This window comes from Mytilus edulis, chromosome 1 (assembly GCF_963676685.1).
Source record: "Mytilus edulis chromosome 1, xbMytEdul2.2, whole genome shotgun sequence".
NCBI lineage: Eukaryota > Metazoa > Mollusca > Bivalvia > Mytilida > Mytilidae > Mytilus > Mytilus edulis.
The window spans coordinates 73,634,535-73,657,164 of record NC_092344.1 but is presented as its reverse complement, the minus strand read 5'-3'; the positions used below and the strand labels follow the sequence as shown (position 1 = coordinate 73,657,164).

Here is a 22,630-nt window from a genome sequence, read left to right as displayed (position 1 = left end):
AATGAGTTTGTAAATGTTGGCGACGTTGGCGAACAGTAATGAGTTTGTAAATGTTGGCGACGTTGGCGAACAGTAATGAGTTTGTAAATGTTGGCGACGTTGGCGACGTTGGCGAACAGTATTGATTTCATAAATGTTGGCGACGTTGGCGACGTTGGCGAACAGTAATGAGTTTGTAAATGTTGGCGATGTTGGCGACGTTCGCGAACAGTATTGATTTCATAAATGTTGGCGACGTTGGCGCGTTGGTGAACAGTAATGAGTTTGTAAATGTTGGCGACGTTGGCGACGTTGGCGAACAGTATTGATTTCATAAATGTTGGCGACGTTGGCGACATTGGCGAACAGTATTGATTTCATAAATGTTGGCGACGTTGGCGACGTTGGCGAACAGTAATGATTTCGTAAATGTTGGCGACGTTGGCGACGTTAGCGAACATTTACACAATCCTGTACCAGAATGGAATTTCTGTACATTCTGATATACATCGGTTCAATGGGAAAATGATTTACTTTCTACTTACGTATTATGTCCGGTTGATCTATAATGTATAAATTACTGAGAACTGTTGTGGTGTGCCCTGTATTATTGGTATTTGAATTTTCCATTTGTTAGATGCGGTTAACTAAATGATGGATTTATTGGTGTTTGAGTCAAGTTAAGTGACAAATAGTTCATGTTTTTTTTTTTTAAAGAAAACGATTGAATATGAATGAAAGGGGAAAATGGGTTTGTGTTAAATATAATGTCTTAAAAGGCCCGCTTTTCCGAGTTCTTAAAACATATTTCTTTTCAAATCCATGAGAAAACCCTTTGTTAAAAAATGCTTTTATATATATAAGTATCACGAGTATATGTATTTAAGAATTGAATGCTTCTTTTTGTAACTTCGTTGGGGTGTAAAAGCGTTGACCGAAGTACATTTTGTATGAAGCGCGGAAGCGCTTCATACTAAAAATGTGCGCACGGTCAACGCTTTTACAACCCTATGAAGTTACAAAAAGCAGCATTCAATACTTATAATTCCATTTTTATAGCAATGATCATGAAAACACGAATTTTATTATTGTTTTATTTAATTCACCTGTGCACTTTATTGTGGGACCACGTGTTATCATGAATGAAAAGTTTTATTGAGCAATACAATTGCTTACGGAATAACACGTGATGTGCAGTTAGCCAATCAGAATAAAGTATCATAATGAAACATACATCTAATGTAATTATTTATAAATGTGTGATATATTTTGCCAAATAAAAGCTTGTGGGGTGGACATTCCATCATCACTGCCTACAAAGTATCTATCTCCCAGGCGATATGATACTCAAGTACTTGTCTTTGTAACTTTGATTCTATTGATAGATGGATTTTGCATACTTAAAAGCGTGTTGCTCCAATAATTGTTAAATGGTAACGTTATTGTTGAAGTCAACCATCAAAATGTGCTACGGATAGGCGTTTTTTTTTCTTTTCCGCAATATGATGAAAATTATATACACACAATTATATTTTCTCTATTGTTAATTTTCTTTTGACGGCGATGTTCCTTTGGCCTTTCTTACTTTTTTTTTATTTCGCGACTTTCTCGCTTTGCCAATGTCCGTGGTCGCGTTTTGAATTTCAATGATCGGAAATTTTATATAACTGGCAAATTACTAAGTCAGTGTAAAACTGATTTCGTTACCAAACATCAATTAACAAGTTTACATGTACTTCATCATTTCAAAGATACAAAGATTATGATAGAAAGTTTAGGCTGTACATAGAAATGTTGTTAAAATAAAATAATCACATCCTTATGTTTACGCTGATGCTGTTTATAGGGTACATTAGTCTAGATACAGTTCATGTAAGTTCATTGATCCTTTACTTACTTCTTACAGATATTTAACACCGTGGTAAAATCTTGCACGATTCTTTTTATCCTTAAGACATAACAAAGAACATCAAAATAATCACTTTTCCTTTGTCTCTGATAATTCAATTTAAGTACATGGATATACAATTAATAGCATGGCAAACAGTTATCTTATTTTTTATTTTTTATTGTCAACTTTATTTTGTTTTCATGACGATTTATAAGTTCAATATAAGTTATACGTCAGTACTTTGTTTATAAGATTGAGAATGCCTACGATAGATCAATACTTTTTGTTTCTTGTATTTTTGTTTGTTTACTTTATACATGTGTACTACGTGTCTAAGAGTCAACTATTTCCAACAGTTTTTTACACTTAAGTTTTTAGTTGTGCTATTACACCACTGTCGCAAGAAAGGGCGTGGTTGGACGCTCGCTTACTGTAAGGCCTGGATTTTGGTTGTTATCGAAGGCCGTACGATAACCTATATTATCAAACATCCTTGTCATTTGGTGTTTGGTGTAAATCTGCCTTATTAGCAATCATAACATCTCCTCATTCATAGAAAAAAAAAAATACAAATGAGGTGAAATTTGGTATATGCACAGGTGTCGTGTACAAAATGTCGTTGTATTGTTTTGATTTAACATTTTTATTTTTTTATTTGTAAGATGTGACCAACTTTAAGATTGCTTGATTGCTGTTTGATTGTTGTTAGCTAAACGTCCAGTGACAAGTATTTCGTTCAAATTCAGAACGAGAACAAATAAACGATATATTAGATAGGTATAATATGTAAGGTTCAGTGGAATGAGGGCGGGAAATTTGGATTGCCATTAGACAAAGACGGTATATATGGTGGGTATAGGAAAAAGTCGAACTTTTCAACACACTCGTGAGACATTTATTTAAAAGGTTTTTCAACATCGAAAAGAAGAGTGGAAGCAAAAGGATGGACATTTGCAGTATATTATTTTGTATTAAACGTTAAACATCGGAATTTACAATGTTCCGTTTCATTTCGCTACATCTCATATACCCCAATTCACTTGGTGAAATTAAAATATTCTAAACAATTATCGATATATCCTGTCTGAAAAGAAGCACAATCACGTTAGAATTTGGGATAGCTTGTCCCTGCATGAACGGAATTTAATCCTATGCTTTTGTAACATCGTACGAAACCAGCCTGCACTTCCACCAGAACCCTAGATCATTCGACAAACTAAGCTATATAAGATATAGCTTTTGTTTGTCGATTGCGGTTTTCCCGATGAACAGAAGTCAATATGTCAGACTCTAACACGTTCTGATTCGTTAGCAGTTGTAAACAAATTTACAAGAAACAATACAAATCATGCAACATCCAACTCCAAAAATAACGAAAATATTAAGATATGACATACTGGAACTACTTAGTACAAGGTTCCTGACTTTTGACAGCAGGTATGTTATATGCATTGCTAGGTTCACGGTGAACTGCAACACTTTTCAGAAATTGCTCAGTTCAATAAAACAAAGAAATGGTATAATTGAATACCCTCACATATTAGCTATTTTTTTTATTATCAACAAAACATTCAAAACGATTATAATATTTTTTAAATTAACAATTTTTGTTTGTATAGAGAACCTTGCACGATTTGGTTGGGCTACACAGAGTTCCCAATATGGTAGTGCTGGTCCAAAAAATGCAGTTAACCGTCCTATATCAAATGAATGGGGTTATACAAGATGTACGCACACATCGCCTACTTCAACTCCAGCTTGGTGGATGTTCAATATTTCGTATGGAATTGTATTCATCACAGATATAAAGATATACTACAGAGAAGGATGTACGTATACATATTTATTTACTCAAACAATGTAGTATATATACTTATTTTACAAATGTCTTTTAACTTTGAGTCACTGTTAAAGACAACACTTATTATTTGCTTGGGTTTTGTGAAATGTGTGTAAGGATATTGTGTCATGAATTGATACACAATATCATTTATTTATTCCAATTTCCTTTTTTTTTATAATGGCAAATTTGAGGAATATCGCTTGGTTCAGGTGTATTTATTTTATTTCACATAACAGTAACTATGTTCTTAAATAATTATTATTTACAGCTGTCACACACCTCTAAAACATATAGATTGTTGTACCAATGCTACATACATCAATTCGCAAAAACGAAAGTATGGAAATATTGACCGTCAATCAAAAGCTATTTTACAATCGGCAAGCATTCGACAGTTTCAATCGAAGTTTTAAAATTAACGACTTGTTTTAAGTCACTATATCGAGGTAAACTATCATTATCAAAACAGTTCATACTATCGATCGTTAATGCGTTATCACAAATCTAGATAGTATATATATATATACTTTACGCCGAGTATCTGTAAAGATCGACCGTTAAACTATCATTACCCCTGTTAAACTGTTAAGCCTCGGTCACACCTTACCGGATAGCTCGAACGGACGCCTAACGGATAACTTTTTTTTCAATCCGTTCATGTCCGTTAGACGTCCGTTCTTATCCGTTAGACGTCTGTTCATATCCGTTGCATGTCCGTTAAGCGTATGTTTTATTCGTCGACTTCCGTTCTGTCCGGTGGAAAATTTTGAGCATGTTCAAAACTTTGAACGGACGTCCAACGGATAAAATGTCCGTTAAACGTCCGTTAGGCGTCCGTTTTATACGATACTCGTCCGTTTCGTTTCCGTTTTGTATCCGTTTCTTGTCCGTTATACATCCGTTGGAGGTCTGGAAGATAAATTCACCAACGGACTTCTACCGGACGTTTAACGGATAAAACGGGTGTTGAACGGATGATAAACGGACTTCTACCGGACGTATAACGGATAAAACGGACGATAAACAGATATGAAACGGATAAATGCCAATTGAAAATTTCGCGTCAGAAATGCCAATTATTGGTATGTCAGATTTCTTAAGGTTCATGAATTCTTATTATTCATAATCGATCTTAGAGTATAGGCACGTCAACACAATCAAGCAGTTCTTATTCAGGCCAGACACTGCCCGTTGGCGGAATTTTGAAGAACAAACCAAAACCAGTTACACAGAAACATTTTGAATATTTATTCGATTTACATGTATTATTATTGTCGCCTTTGATTTTTCCTTATATCTTGTTCATCCGTTTTATCCGGTACGCTTCCGTTATGTGTCCGTTTTATGCGGTACTCGTCCGTTGGATGTACGTTCGACATCCGTTCTGTCCGGTACTTGTCTGTTTCGCGTACGTTACATATCCGGTGTGTGTTCGTTATGCATCCGTTAGGCGTCCGTTTGTGCTATCCGGTAAGGTGTGACCGAGGCTTTAGTATCTAATAATCTGATATCCGCGTTCCATTGTAATGGTTTGTCGACCGTTAATGCATTGATTAATGACTATGCGGTATGGGCATGGTTCATTGTTGAAGGTGACCTACAGTTTGTTAATTTCTGTGTCATTTGGACTTTTGTGGATAATTGTCCCATTGGTAATCATACCACATCTTTTTTTTTTATTGTACTGTATAATATTTCTTCTAGTTGCAAGACGGATGCATGGATTTAAACTGTATGTGTCTAATTCATCGACAACTCCCCCTTCTGCCTCTGATCTCTGCTACAAGGATCCTCTAGGTGGTCCTTATCCAGCTGTTATTCAAACTATTCCATGCTATCAACTTGGACAATATGTCATTTATTATGATGATGTACCGGGACCAAGAGAACGTGGGAGTGTTATTGAATTATGTTATGTTGCAATAAATGGTAAGTTATATTTTACTTTTCACTTTACACTGATTTTTTTTACAAAATAATGATATTATAGGATAAACCAAAAGTTTACACAATGTGAAGAAAAAAATGCTATATTGATAAACGAACGTTGATTGGTATGCTTTATTGTTTGACGTCCACTGTTTTAGAAAAAGCACTTCATTTTTGTAGGTTGTCAGAAGACTTTTCGGGGAAGTAACTGCACTAAGTCATGTAGAGAAACATGTATAGACCAACATTGCTATCCTGGAACTGGTTTGTGCGTATGGGGATGTCGCACTAAACATTGTTTCAACGATAGATGCGATAAAAATACTGCAATTTGCACATATGGTTGTAAAGAAAAACGAGCAGGACTATACTGCAACAAGTGTAAGTAATATTTCAATTACATTTCGACAGAACATAGCACATTTGGTTTCAGCTTGCCAATTGTGAACTTTCCATTTTTATGTAGCAACATCACAGACGCGCCTACATACGGATTACATATATCCCAATTGATAATATATTCAGGGCTTGTATTTCTTATCATGATTTCCTTGAAAGAGTGTTGCTACACACAAGGAATCTATTTAACCACGAGTTCAAAATGGTGAACTTGAAATCAACTATTCGTAAGTTTTACGGACACCATTATACAATTATTGACTTTTGATGAGGTTAATACAATGTTTTAGCAACCTCAGACATATGACTGTCATTGCAACCAACTGAAATCAAAAGTGAACAATTATTTTATTATTTGACTTTTTATTATTCTTCAACTGTCTTCAATTTTCTAGTATTTGCTCATTATCGCTTATTTACGAAATTTTCCTCTGATCTTACTGACTGATAATTATAAATTATCATTGATCATCTCAACGAGATTGGTTTTCCCGCTTAAGACGGTACGGCAAAAGTGAGAAAAGCAATCGAGTTGAGATGACCAATGATAATCTGTTTATCGCTATTCATTTCCTATGTCGACGTTGTTAATTTCATTGATAACGGGCACGTGGGCCTTTAGTTTCATAATATTCCATATTACTCTACTGTGTTGAGAAAATAGATTATCAAGCAGTAAGATCAAAGAAAACATTCGTAAAATAGCGATGATTTCCATTCTCAGCATTATCGCTATTAACTAGTGCATGTCATATTAAGTAAAATAGCGATAAACAGATCATTATTGGTCATCTCAACTCGATTGCTGTACTCACTTTCACTGTCTAAGCTCAACACATATTCTAGTCAATTTGATGAAAACAAATATTTTGTTCAATAATGACGAAATATTTTTATCTGAATACTAATTTTCTCCATACCTTATAGTGTTTAATTTTGAAGGAATTTTTTTTTTTTGATAGCATCGAAAATCTAAAAAAAAGTGTTTGAGCTATGATCACTGGGAATTTCTTCTTACCATAGCACTATTCTATAAATCAAAGTTTCTATATTATAGATAACATAGCAACCGACGCTTTAGTATCACAGAATCCTATTGGTACAAAACCAACAAATTTAGCTATAGATGGAGATAAATCAACATGTTCCAAAACAAAGGGAACTGACGTATGGTTTCAGGTTGATATGACGGAAATAAGGATTGTAACAGAATTTTATATAACAGGCAAAGGTACTTCATTTGGCAGAAGATTACGGATGTTTGCTACTTAATTTAAAAAAAATAACGGGTTAGCGTGAAAATTTTCTAATGTTTGTATATAGATAAAACAAGATAATTCCAAATATCTGGCAAACATTCAAAAGCAAGAGGATCACACATCCTTAAATATAAATTTTAGATAAAATATTAATCAATTACCACTACAACATAGAAATTAACAATAATAGTTAACCGCACAGCCTTCAACAATAAGCAAAGCTCATACCGCAAAGCCTATACCACATAGTCAGCTATAAAAAATGTAACAAGCGGCCTAATATATTTACACATTCTAATAAATGTGGGAATTTAAACTTCTTTAGAGGTTGCAGTCTTGTAATTGACTGCTCCATAGGCTTACATGCAAAACAACTGATTTTTGAAAATAAAAAAATAAAAAATGCTACATAGAAAAAAAAAATTCATGTTCATATCATGTACTATGTAATAATGTGAAATTGTGATTTTATCGAAAAAAAAAAGTGGGTCATGCTACGAAGAATAAAAAGTTACGTAACCCTGAAGTCAATTTTTTTTTCTACTTTCTGTTTGCTGTTTTTCCTAGGCCGCACCACTTCCAGTAAACATGATATCCTTCCACTTTTCTGGATTGATATCCCCAAAAAGATGCAAGATTTTTTTTTTCAATCTACATGTATGTTCCAACTCAGCAGAAACAATTGAGTCCAGAAAAAAATTCAGAAAAAAATGAACTATTTTGTTCCCCTCCATGTTTTGACATGCACCGGAAACTGGAAATGTAATACAAGACTGGTACCTAGAGGGATAAGGGAAATGAAAATCTTTATGATCTTTGGCAGTAATGACATTTCTGAAGTATCATTGCATTGCTTTTAACACAGGTAAGTGCATGTTTGTTTCTTAAAATAATCTTTCAGAAGTAAAGAAGTAACGACGGAGAGAAAAAGTATTGTCAGCCTGATATCTATGTGTATTTGTTTAGATAAAACTTTTTCGTCTTTTAATTATGAATCTTGTTTTCAGTCAACACTACAACAAACGGCCTTGTGCATAAAATATACGCTTCAAATTCTAGTGCTGAGCCGGAAAAGGGAACTGTTTTGTATCAAGGGAAATTGTTACCACAGAATATCAAAACCTATGCCGTTTTAAGATACCTGACATATATTCCAGCTATTAAGACTGCATCACTAGAACTTGAAATGTGTGACATTGGGATCGTTGGTGAGTATTTGAATCGAGTTTGAAGTCGTAATTACGTTACTAAAACATTCAAATAAGACAAATAATTTAACAACAGATGAAACATACTATTTTGTTTTAACCATAATGTCAGTTTCAAAGGTATTCTTTCATTTTTCATTTGAGTTCTGTATTTTTTGTTATGTAACTTTTTGTTTCTCGACATCTGAAGTAGCTTAAACCACTTCATTCGAAATCTGTTTAATATGAAGTTATGTTTTATCAATACGATAGACGTTTCGCTCTTGAAAATGTTTTTAGAGGGATAAGTTACAGATTATTTGGAACTGTGTTATCTTCTTTCACTTTTTAATCTTTTTATTACAATTACTGCTAAAATATTTTCCATAAAGTTATTTATTTCTGAAAGAAATTCATGCACAAAAAAGGCGAAATCAATCGAAATACTGACGTTTTGATTGACACAGACATAGTAGCTACATGTACAAAGCCTGATGAGTTTGTCCGAAAGAAAAGATTTTTATAAATGTTCATAAGCTACACTATCTGGCGAAAAAAGCCGCTATGAGACACTTAGGACTTATCTTCATAAGACGATATTTTCATAAATATGCATATGTTTATAGATATGAGTCCCTTTGTAACAGACGTAACTTTAATAGTACGTCATAAGCCCATAGCCATATCGTTTTAAACATTAGTTTTACCAATATGTTAAATTTTCTGTTCTCGAAAAATATAAATATTTACATTTTTAGATAATATCGTACCTATCTCTAGGTTTAGTCAATTTGCAAAAAAAGCATTTTCGATATATCGACCAAAAATTTATATCGACCGCAGACTTTGTCCTCAGTCGATATACTTGTACTACTTTCAGACTGATGTATTAACCTCATAGGAATGCTATTATTGTGAAGTATTGTCCTGAAAAGATTTGTATCTATTCTTTTAATTCATTTGCATTTTATATTTTCTAATTCTTGTATTTGTCTTTACACTTTATTTAAAAAAAACAAGATGTTTTTATATACGAGCAACATTTATTGCGGATAAAGAACCATTTTATACAACTTCTCATCTAAATAATCAAATGAATGATGCCATATGATACCACATTATGTCTGATTTGTTTAAAGGATGTCCTTCTACACAGTATGGTCCACTTTGTGAACTAAGATGTCCAGCAAAATGTCTTGGACCGTGTGACCTTGATACAGGACGATGCATATTTGGCTGTTTAAATGGATGGATTGGTGAAAAATGTGATCAAGGTATAGAAATAAAATATAACTGTATTTCTATCTTTTTAAAGAAGAACAATATTTTGTGTTTATTTTAAATTTTGAGAATGTATATCATTGTATATCGCAGACATAGTTTGGAAATTGGATGCTTAAAGTAATTCCAACCCATAATACTGGAAGGAAGACAACATTCTGATAACAAAAAAGACACAGTTTTTATGCCCCATTAATGGGCATCATGTTTTCTGGTCTGTGTGTTGAGAATATAATGCAAATGTTAACGTTATGTTTCCCGTATTTACGTCTTATGTTTATGACGTTTCTTTGTACCCTTTGCATGGAGCCTTCGATATAGATTTTGAGCATAAAAGTAACACAACGCAAAGAATCGAGTTTTATTCGTTTATTACAATTCATTTTGGTGCCGCGACCAGACTTTTGAGAAAATCGGACGAAGAGCAAGATTTGGAGATAGAAGAAAGTGCAGAATTATTAGAAACACTTTCGCAAAAGCAGAAGATTATTAGTGCCTTGAATGAAGAAATTCTTAATTTAACAAAGGATGAGGATGTTGAGGATGAAATTCTACAGACAGATGAGTATAAATTCTTTCTGAATACAAAAATAAGACACATACGTAAAAAATACTCAAATTCACCAACTTCGAATATTATCACCTTGCCTAATCAATCAAATCCAATACTAACCGACATACAGAAATTTACATATTTGAAATCGCAACTCAGTAATGAAGCCGTTCGATGCATTGATGGATTACCGCTCACAAACAATAATTATACGGAAGCTATAACATTATTAAAAGAACGTTTTAGTCAGCTGCATAAAATCACAAATGCCTACATGCAAGCCATATTAGAACTTCCTGCACCACAATACAATCTTATCAGCCTCCGTAATTATTACGACAAACAAGAAGCATATATAAGAGGCCTAGAATCGTTAGGCAGATCGGGAGATTCATATGGGGCACTGTTCATCCCAATCATCTTAAATAAGCTACCGTCAGCTGTAAGACCAAACTTAGCCAGGGAAAACGGAACCGATAATTGGTAATTAAAAGGATTAAGACACGGGATATTGAAAGAAATCACAATTTTAGAAGCCGGAGTGAAACGCACCAATGTATTTATTGACACTTTACCGTCTACAGCGTCAATGTTTACTATCGCCAAAAATAGAGATTACACGCAATTACAAGATAGATTTGAAACCGATGAAGGTAATATAAATTTACCGTCTATAGCGTCATTTTTGACAAGCACCGATAAGAGAGATAACCCGTAAATACCAGATGGATAAGAATACCGCCAAAGCACAAATATTCGTCAGAAACCTTGCATATATTGCTACGATATGCACGACCCTGCAAAAAGCTTAAATGTTCCAGATTATGAACACCGAATAACAATTATTAAAGACAAGATATTATGCTTTAATTGCTTGGGAATGAACTGCGCAAATGAATGTAGATTTCAATTTTGTTGCAGATTCTGTAACAAGAATCACCATACTAGTATATGTACCCAACATACCGATAGATCGTACTTCGATAAACCGTCAAATGTAAATAAATATGAAACGGCAGTACACACTGTAGTCAACAATGAAAGTGTTGCCACTGCTACAAGTTTTCATTCGTCCACGATACACTCCCGTTCAAGCGTATTATTGAAAACCGCCGTAGCACCCGTTTGGAGTGAACATCAAGGAAGGATCACGATTATATTATTCGATGAAGCGTTCTTTCGTGACCAAGAATTTAGCTTCAAAACTAGACATAAAGACAGAAGGTACCGAATCGATTAATCTTTCTACATTTGGAAATACAAGTACTAAAGTTCAACACTTACCGAAAGCAATTATATACGTTGAGTCAATAGAAGGAGAGAAAATACCCATTGAAGTTTTAGTTGTTCCTTTTATTGCAAGTCCGATCACAAATTATAGTGCAAATAATACCCGAGATTTCAAACATCTAAAAGGATTAAGATAAGCACACCCGATCACGAACGACAACAATTTTAGTATATCTTTACTGATAGGATCTGATTTTTATTGGGATTTTATAGAAGATAAGGTTATTAGAGGAAAAGGTCCGACAGCTGTTAAGTCCAAACTTGGTTACTTATTGTCTGGTCCGACATCGCCAGATATGAATCGTAAATTGGGAGCCGTAGGAATGTTCAATATTTTGACTAATCACAAACCGGAAGAGTTTAAAGTAGAATCACTAGGAGAAGTCGGCACAGAACATGATGATGAAAATACATGTATGTACCAAAAAACATCAGTAGAATTTGATGAAAATAGATACGTAGAGAAGTTGCCATGGAAACATGACCACGAGACGTTACCAATAGATGTTATTACAAAGCAGAGAACTGATAACGTTAGAGAGTTTCATAAAAAGGGAAAGGACAACAAAATGAACATCCGAGTCGGAGATATTGTACAAGTAAATGACGAAAAACCATGAACATGAAAAATTGATGAAGAATTAGTTGTTGGAAATGATGGATTAATCAGATCTAACAGTGGTCGTACGCCACGCCCCGATGGTCAAACTTTATTGGCTAGAGATGAACGAAGAGGAGCTACCAAATACAGCAGATGAGACGAATGAAGTTGATCCAGAAAAACAGTTCCTATGCGAAAGGCAGCTATGCGTGCAAAGGAGAACTTGGACAAATTTCTTAGACATTAATTTTGTGTCTGATTTGAATATCGTTACAGAGACTGTTAATTTTATCAGTGATTTCTAGAGACAGTAATTGCCCATCATTTTTTTTTCGTTTCACATATGGACAGTTAAAGAAATATTTTAATTTTATACAAAGATATAATTTTGCGGCCCCCCCAGTATGTTGAGAATATAATGCAAATGTTAACGTTATGTTTCCCGTATTTACGTCTTATGTTTATGACGTTACTTTGTACCCTTTGTATGGGGCCTTCGATATAGATTTTGAGCATAAAAGTAACACAACGCAAAGTATCAAGTTTTATTCGTTTATTACAATACACAGTGCGTCCGTTCGTTCGTCCGTGCGTCCATCCCGCTTTAGGTTAAAGTTTTTTGTCGAGGTAGTTTGTGATGCAGTTGAAGTCCAATCAACTTGATACTTAGAACACATGTTCATTATGCTATTAATTTTTTTTAATTTAATGCCAAATTAGAGATTTCCCCCATTTTCACGGTCCATAGAACATAGAAAATGATAGTGCGGATGAGGCATCTGTGTACAAGGGACACATTCTTGTTTCAAATTATTTTCACTGAAATACACTTATTTCCGTGTCACTCGGTAAAACACATTGTACTTTAATTTTACAGCTTGTAGTGCTGGGTTTTATGGAAGTGGATGTCTTCAAAATTGTTCATTAAATTGTGTAAATCCATCCTGTCATCATACGAATGGAGAATGTATTGATGGATGTAACAGTGGATGGAAGGGATTCAACTGTACACAAGGTTTATAGCTTTATGTATATGTTTGTATAATGAATTTCACGATAAATAGACAAATCAGTAACAACAAACCAAACATTTATACCTTTAATAGAGAGATACCAAAGATACAACATCCGCTTTCTATTTAGAACATTCAGTCATTTGGAAGATTGCGCACTTCACTCGATACATACACTTGTATAGTTCAAAAATTAACTGTGATATGATAAGGCGTTTTTTAGATTATGCTTTTCTATGAAGAATGAACGGATGTGGAACCTTCATTACTGTATCAAATGAACAGAAAAAGACAGATAATGAAAATAGCCATGCCAATTTTTCAATTATTAAGTCTGATTATATCCATGTATATCCTTTATATTTCGGCGTGTCACATGAAATTATTTCAATTGCTTTTTTCAATACTAAATAAAAAAAGCCAAAATGTTCTTTTGATTTCCTGTGTTAAGCACAATTTACAATTTAAGGGGAAAAATATATATGTAGTTAAATCATAAGAGACTTTTTGTAACGCATCTATCCCATCGAACTTGAGATAAAGTATACAACACACAAGTTAAGTCTGCCTCATATCTTGTCTCAACTATATAAATTGACAATGAGGGTCTGTTGAAAACACGGCTTTATGGCCAAATCGATGATTATAGCTGCTCGATTGTCAACTTTGTTTATTTTTATTTAGCAACATTCCAATAGCGCTTGCATACGGAGTATATATATCCCCGATTTCATACGATACTCCAGAGGTTATAACGAGTATTTCCTATCATGATTTCCTTGATAGAGGGTTGCTTCTCACAAGAAAGCTATCAAACCAAGAGCTCCAAGTGGTGAAGTTGAAATCATCACTTCGTAAATTTTACGGCAGTCATCATCAACTGGTTGACCGTTGCTTAATATCTGTTTACCAGATGATGGCTAATATGTTCCTAATGTCGTTACTTTAACACTGTTCATGTTGTGTTTTGTTTACTCTATTGTTTGTCTGTTGGTCGTTTTCGTTTTAAGCAATGAAGTTTTATTTTCGACTAAGATGAGCGTTTGAATGAATATCCCTTTAGTATCTTTCGCCTATCTTGTACGTAATATGACTGTGTATTTCGAATTAAATTGTTTTTAATAGGACAATCAACTTTTAAATGAAAGCAAAGTTTCATGGATAAGAAAAATGTGAAATGATATTTAAAACATGTCATTCTTAAATGAAGAGTTAGTTCTATCTTAAATTGTTGATGAAATAGATGAAAAAAAAGATATAAAACAAAACAAATTACAGTTATACGATTTTAACAGCCATATTATGCGGTAGCTATAGTACCATCCCACTGGCCTTTCTTATCTTTTTTTAAATAGTAACACAAGTTTTGGGTTGAAAATGACTGTTACTATATCAGTTTTAATTGTGTGCGCATTTTGACAATTTACAAAATGTATTTACTTTTCAGTATCGGAATTAAATTATGACATACAAGATAATATATATCATTTGTCACAACTCGACCGATTCCGTACCTTCATCTGAATAGAAGAAGAGTTGCGGATTCACCCAGGGATTGCTGATTGATACATATATGCTATTTGATTCTCTACTTTCATCACAAGTCGTATGCATTGAATGTTTATGCTTTTATTGTAGGTTTTGTTTCAGTAAGATCTGAATTGCAGGGAGAATATTACGGGACAGCAATAGGCGGCGGCATTGGTGCCATGATTGCAGTTATTTTAATTATGTTCGCAGGATTTGGTATTTACAAGTAAGTTTATCATTTATAGATAATTCTATCTTAAATCACATTTTTTGTTACAGTAATACGACCATTTGTTAAATTAAATAAAAGTTTTAGCAATTAAGGTGGCTCGGCCCTTTACCAATGCGCATATTTTAACGCATGTTTCTTACGACGAGTGCCTTGGAAACGGTCGCTTTAAGGGGTCTTCTCAAAAATAGCTTTGACGACCTTGGAACGCGGGCGTGTATGAAAGCACCCTTGACGATGTAAACAAGTGACGCTAAACGTTCTTCAAAACAGGAAATACGAACGGTCAGAAATTCACAGTGCTTTCTTCATTTTTCGCATAAAAGTTTAAAAGGAGAAAAATATACATGATTTAAGCATAACATTAAAAAAAAGAATACTAGTATATAAATACTGACAAAGTCACGTGTATGACGTCGACGGTATTTGGTGCCGCTTCGCTCCCAAAACGCATTCTCATCTTACACGGTCGCCTCTTGGGTCCGTTCGTACCATATTTTGAATTCACTTAAATACCAGTTGAATTAAATGATGTCGTGGATATTTATTTTTGAAAATGTTTTGCCAATGACACAATGATTAACTGTAAACAAATGATAGCGATGTAAACAACTTCATGTCATCGTACAGCTTTCAAAAACAGGTAAACTTGTGACCCGTATCAGAGACATATATGTGTATATATGTCTCTGCCCGTATACATGGTTTAAAACATCGCCTCGGGGCGGGTTTGTTATCATGATATAATCCGTTTGGCGTTTTATAACAGTTTGTTTCTGTCATAAATATATTTAAAACTTGAAATATCTTTATTTCCAAGTATCTTTAGGAGTTTATTCCCGAGTATGCGATATATTTTTCCACTGCAAAATTTTGATAATTATAGTTATACCAAAACAAATTTAAACATGTCAATTTTCTAACAGACTTAATACTTAACATTTTCATTTAAAGATATGTTTACCTGCACGAAAATCATCTGATAATTTTTCTCGTATCACAATTCCATGATTTCCGGAACACTAGACTTAGTCCTATAATCTAAGACATCGGGACCAATGTTTTCTATTTTTATGATACTTTTCTATTACTTATTTTGTGAATTGTTATTTTGTTGATTTTCAATTTTCTGTTGTATCTATCAATATGTCAACCGAGTTCATATTAAAAAAAAAAAGAAATATCAGCATTAAAACTAAAATAATTAAATCAGAGCACTGAATGTTATTAAAATAGACTAATGGAACCAGCAACGATCAATCGGGCGGATCCAGCCATTTTAAAAGGGGGTTCCCAACCCAGGACAAAAAGGGGGTGTTCCAACTATATTTCCCCATTCAAAGGCATTGATCGTCCAAAAAAGGGGGGAACCCGGAACTCTCCCCCTGGATGCATCACTGTCAAAAGTAACCGGGACTGGCCTAGTATTCCGACCTTATATATCGGTCTATGATATAATTCCTAAATACTGCACGCTTTGCGGAGAACCGCAAAATTTTTGGTTTCACCATGTCGGGATTTTGCTAGGACATACACCCGCATCGTGCCGGGCAGTCTTAAACACTACAAAAGACTTTATATATAAAAAAAATATATACTACTACTAGGTTCAGGAAAAGTTTGCATTGTAATTTAAAAGCTACTCCCTGAAGAACGCTATATTAGCCGGTGATGTTGGCAAACTTTAACTTTAATCTTAATTTTTGAAATGCTTTTTAAAAGGTAAGCTAATAAGGAAAGTTCTTGATTAAAACAAATGATCACAAATATAGTTGAGTGATGTCAATGCGGCAAAAAATGTGAATGACAATTTTGTTTGTGAACACTGATTTGATCTTACCGTGGCAAAGAAATGCATAACTAATCATCGATCTATGCGTGATGATAAAAGGAGATAATGTTTTTTTAATTTATAATATTGAATTTTAAATATGAACTTTGGTGGATAGTTGTTTCATTGGCAATCATACCACATCTGCTTATTTTCATATCGTATGGTTAACATAGAAATATGACTAATCTGACAGATGACCCCTTGATTATACAGGGTGTTCAAACAGCTGGATGTATACATACGAAGCCTCGTAGGGTAAAAAGGGGGATTTTTGCCTACACATGCACCAAGCGTAATTGTCCATTCGTTTTTTTTTTTTATGGCAGTCCATATATCTAGCTCCCGTCTTACTTTGCATAACTTTCATAATTGATACTTATCTGCATGTTCTCATCCGTATTATGCTTGAAATACTTGCCAGTGATCATTCAGTATGCACAACTTTAATTTTCATTATGTGCAGTCATATAAAAAAACGTAATTTCTGGGACTTTTATTTGTTTGACTATGTGGTATATCAGTTTATAATTATAGTAATTGATTAAGTCCGTACGGGGACATAATTGTTATCTTCTATGTAAATTGGTCTCTGGTGAAGAGTTTCCTCATAAACAATGACACCCCATCTTCCTATTTTTATACCCTACACAAGAAAGAGGCGCAGGGTATAACATTTTTGAACGTCCGTCCGTCCATCAGCCAGTCTATCAGTCCTGTTTCTTGTCATCACAACTCCTCTCAAACCGCCCAACAAAATTTCAGGAAACCTTTTTAGATAATAAGGACATACTATGCAGATGTGCATATCGACAGGAAATTATGATTCAAACTTTTTCTAGGAGTTATGCCCCTTTGAACTTATTTGCTTCAATATACTACTGCAAGTTTGTCATCGCATCTCCTCTCAAACCGCACAATAGAATTTTATGAAACCTTTTTAGATAAGGACATACTATTTAGATATACATATTTTTTTTCTAGGAGTAAGGCCCCTTTGAACCTATTTGCTTCAATATACTACTGCAACAGTTTGTCACTGCATCTCCTCTCAAACCGCACAACAGAATTTCATAAAACCTTTTTAGATAATAAGGACATACCATGTAGATGTGCATATCGACAGGAAATTACGAATTATTTTTCTAGGAGTTATGCCCCTTTGAACTTATTTGCTGCAGTATACAACTGCAAACAGCTTGTCATCGAAACTCCTCTGAAACCACACAACAGAATTTCAGGAAACTTTGTAGATAATAAGGACATACTATGTAGATGTGCATATCGACAGGAAATTATCGTGATTTAATTTTTTTTTCTTAGTTATTTTATTTCTCTAGTGGCAATGTGGGGACTGACTGCCAAAGCGGGGCTGGCTTCAGTTATTTGCAATATAATCCACCAATGAGCCCCCACCCTATGTCAGACTCTGTAACAATCATCCCATCAACCAAATATTTTGAAACATATTTAGAATTCAAGAAACAGACAAGTCCATGAAAATGAGGTTAAGTTCAGATAAACCCTGCAAGACAGACATATTTGTTATTCATTTATTATTTTGTACATAAATCACCCATTAGTTTTCTCATTTTAAATGTTTTAAATTGTTCATTTGTCATTTCGAGACCTTTAAAACCAACTATGCAGAATATGTTTTACTCATTATTGAAGTCCATATGGTGACCTACAGGTATAGTTATTTCTGTGTTATTTGGTCTGTTGTGTCTCATTTACAATCATATCACATCCTCTCATTTGATATTTTAATTTGTGATAAGACATTTAATAATCATTTCATACACCAAATATACATGAATATGACCTATTGATTACACAATATTGACTACTACATGTACATGTACCTATTAGTATTTATTATTTTTGAGTATATGTCCGACATGCTGACGACGGACAGTCAATGGTATACCATAATATGTCCTGAAAACTGGTGTTAAAAAAAAGGCTCAACTAAATCAAATTTTTGAAACGTGATTGATTTTATTCCTCTAATATCTATGAGATCAAATTTATAAAACATCTATTAATATAATTAATTTCAATGTACTAGTATACATGTAAGAATTGTTGCCATTTATACATCATGTACATGTACAATCATTAGCTGATCAGCTCTATATTTTCTTTATTTTTATTCTCCTTCACTGTTTTATTTATAAGAGTAGACTCATATATATGATCTGTATTCATCATTGGGACAGGTAGCTATATATATAGGTGAAGTAGGTCCTTTTGATTTGATTTTTTTAAAGGATTTTGACAGCACTAAAGCATATACATGTAGTTCCAATTTATAGTTGATCTTAGCTCCTTAAGTGGATTGTGGCAACATATATTGCATATATACATGTAGAATGTTGTTCTTAAGTTTCAGCACTTTACGCATAGTTTCTGGTTGCAAGACTAGAATATGATACTGGCTTCTCATGAAATTCTGTCAGTACTTTGCCAATAGTTTCCAAGTAAAGTTGAACATTCCAAGCTCACTCCTTCCATTTGCAATGTACATGTACAAATGTACTTGCAGCCTGAAATTAAATATCAGAGTAATTCTGTCAGAAAATCAACAATTATTGACATTCAAAAGCATATAGATGTAGACTAGTTCATAATGGTAATGTGTCCATGGGACACAGATGAGCAGCCGCTTGCTTATAAAGGATGAAAAGGGTGACACCACCCAAATTTGTACTTGATCTGAGTGTTGTTGTAGTAAGCATTGCATATAAGTTTCAGAACATTTGGATGAAGCAAACTTGTGTTAAAGAAAGGAACAAAATTTCCGCATTTTTTTAATTTGTAAAGGGGCATAACTCTAGAAAAGTAAAAGCGACCCCACCAAAAATTCAAACTTCATGTGTGTTTGTTGGTACAATGTAGTAAGCATATATATATGCATTAATTGTGTATTAGTTTCATAACGTTGGTAGAGGCAAACTGAAGTTGGAGAACAGAAACCAAATTTGGGAGGTACATGCAAGTTTGATAAGACTGACAATGCAAGGGTAACCTTAAAAGAACTAAAATGGTCTAAATTAATATGTGTTTATTTGATAATAGGTTCGTTTTCATTTATTTTTGTTTTCCCTTGAGAAAACATAAAACATTTTTTTATAATTTAATTTGGTTGAATATACATGTATATCGAATTTCTGAACAGAAAATAATGAAAATGAAACACAAAAAAAATATAACCAAAAAATAAACCTGTGATAATACTGCTTCTATTGGTACCAGGATGCTTAAAATCAATCCAAAATAATTTTTTTTTGAAAAAATGTATACACCTATAGTTGTTTTAATGTCTGTGTCATTTTGGTCTTTTGTGGATAGTTGTCTCATTGGCAATCGTACCACATCTTCTTTTTTATATTATATACAATATATATGAACAGCTAAAAATCTCAAGTGACAAATACTTATGGCCGCATTCTGTACATGTTTAACCCTGATACTTCTATTACTAGACCTTAAGACATTTTTGTATACCTAACAGAATTAGGGGGGGGGGGGGGGTTAATGGTAAACAAATTGTGATTGATAAAGATGAATCCTTCGTTTGCCTCCTACTGTAGGGTTTATCATTTACAAATTAGGCCAATTTTATCATATTCTCAAGAAAATAAAGAAGTCAATCAAACCCAGACCTTAATAGAGGGGTGGACAGGGGTAAGGAGACAGGGGAATGAGGGATCAGGGAAAAGGGGGTATCTTTGAAATATATTTTGTCTTGGGGCAAGGAGATGGAAGAATTGAAGTAAAAAGGAGGGGGGGTTAGAATAAAATGGGAAGGGAAATATAGTTGGGGTCAAGGAGTAGAAACTGTCCCGATGGAAGTTATGGGGTACCCCACATAGATATGACCCTAGTCCGAGATTTCTCTGACGTCCAACGGCTGTTTTGCCAGACAAGCTGGGGCTAATCTCGGACTAATATGAACCTAACTTGGCTACGAAATAAGTTATTAAAAATGATGATTAAAAAAGACTAATTCATTGACACTAACCATTGCTAACGGTAGCGTAAAAATGACAGTAGATGTCATCCCTTCCTCTTCGGCCGTTTGCACACGGATATTTTGCAAAACTGGCCAGACAAGTTTACAACTTGTCTGTAAAAGGTAAAATAAACACATAAATAAGATACCAGCTATGACGATCTATAATATTAAACATGGAACAGAAATTGAGCCCGTGCAAGGTTTCAGCCGCAGTGATTTTCAACAGTAGCGAGTATTTTGAGACAACCCCCAAGTTTGTATTTTTCGTTATACTGATAACATTTGGCTGCCTAATATATCGAAATTTATGTTTTCTTATGTAATAACTCTACCTTCATCGTTGTATATTCGCCACAATGTCTGTTATGCATGTACATGGTCGTATTCATCAATATAGTATGCTGCTCGGCAATGGCGACCTTGAAATTCCTCTGGTCCGATAATGGCGCCAAATTAGAGGGAAGCAACTCGCGCCAGACAAAATTACCGTATTTCACCAAAATAATCAAAATTTCACTTTTTGATAACAAACAGTAATACGATAACCACATTTATATTCAGCAATCGTTTATTGATATAATTACAAACATTATTTTATTAAAGCCATCAATAAAGAATTCACAATTAAGTAATTAATGGAGTGCAATGAAATCAGACCTTATGGGGTAGAGGGGTTAAACAAAAGCTCGTAACTTTTTTAAAAGCCTGGTGACCCCCATTTTATTTTACCTTAAAATGTTCGAAAAGTTCATAGCTTTGACATATCTGTTTTTAAAAAAAATCTACCGGGGAAATTTTACGAAAAATCGATTAAACCAATATTTTTTGCCTTAAACTAAAATTAGAAAATGCAAAATTTAGACATTAATTTGAAAATAAAAGGATTTTTAAGTCAAAAACAACCAAGGGAAAGGTTTACATTTCAAATTCTAATGTTTTTTCACATAAAAATCATACTGACTTGGTTTTAAAAGTCTTTGAATTTGATGTAACGGTTATTGTTGGAAGGGTGGGCATGTTTGGAAATAGGGTCAAAGTCGCACATTTCGCTTCAATTTGAGGAGAAAACGAGCCTGGTGACCCCCTTTTTTCTTTGCATTTTTGGATTCAGCATAAAAAAATCTACAGAATATGTGAAAATAAAAAAATTCTACCGGGGGTCACTATTGGGGTGAGCCACCTTAAGTCATTTATTTATAAATCTTATTTTAAGGGGCACCATCTTGTTCAGTTATGTTAAATAACACCTTGAACTTTACCTTGTCTCTTTGGAAAATGGGCCAGCCTATATGAAATTTGATATTATAAAACCATTTTAAGCCATTATTTAACATAAAAAAACATTTTACTGAAGCATTGCTCTGATTAAGTGTCCTGATATTCATAAATATGAGTGGCCGTTCGTGTCATTGGCGGTATGAACATACCGTATGAAATTTTCAACGCGTTGGTTTTTACTTTCAACGCGTTGGTTTTACTTCTAACGCGTTGGTCTTTCAACGAGTTGATTCGTAATGCATACGGTATGAAAAACCAACGCGTTGAAAATTTCATACGGTATGTTCATACCGCCAATGACACGAACGGCCACTCATACATATACAATGTACATATATACCGCTGATCCTTTAATTGCTCTACAACCGGTTTGTGTTATGCTCTAGACTTAAATGTTCCACTATTTTGGCCTCTGGCATCAGTAAAAGAGACGCAGTATGTCGAAATGTGCACATCGAGTGCAGTCACATTACTAAATTTCGATGTAATTTCAGGTCATTTAAACAAATGATTTTT

The 22,630-nt window shown here is 33.9% G+C and overlaps 1 protein-coding gene and 1 long non-coding RNA gene across 2 annotated transcripts in view; one reads left to right on the top strand and one right to left on the bottom strand.

Annotated features, from left to right (window-relative positions):
- Positions 1 to 22,630, top strand: part of LOC139489721 (receptor-type tyrosine-protein phosphatase F-like) — a 61,646-nt gene that overhangs the window by 14,680 nt on the left and 24,336 nt on the right. Inside the window, exons 3-10 of the mRNA XM_071276460.1 lie at positions 3,490 to 3,699; positions 5,418 to 5,642; positions 5,823 to 6,023; positions 7,099 to 7,272; positions 8,308 to 8,508; positions 9,627 to 9,761; positions 13,090 to 13,227; positions 14,864 to 14,981. Of these exons, the coding sequence (XP_071132561.1) occupies positions 3,490 to 3,699; positions 5,418 to 5,642; positions 5,823 to 6,023; positions 7,099 to 7,272; positions 8,308 to 8,508; positions 9,627 to 9,761; positions 13,090 to 13,227; positions 14,864 to 14,981 (1,402 nt within the window). The remainder of the gene's footprint in view (positions 1 to 3,489; positions 3,700 to 5,417; positions 5,643 to 5,822; positions 6,024 to 7,098; positions 7,273 to 8,307; positions 8,509 to 9,626; positions 9,762 to 13,089; positions 13,228 to 14,863; positions 14,982 to 22,630) is intronic.
- On the bottom strand, positions 18,795 to 22,017 carry LOC139489715 (uncharacterized). The gene is made up of 2 exons (XR_011656227.1): positions 21,169 to 22,017; positions 18,795 to 19,364 (listed from the first exon to the last, which is right to left on the bottom strand). It is a non-coding gene; the product is annotated as an uncharacterized lncRNA (long non-coding RNA).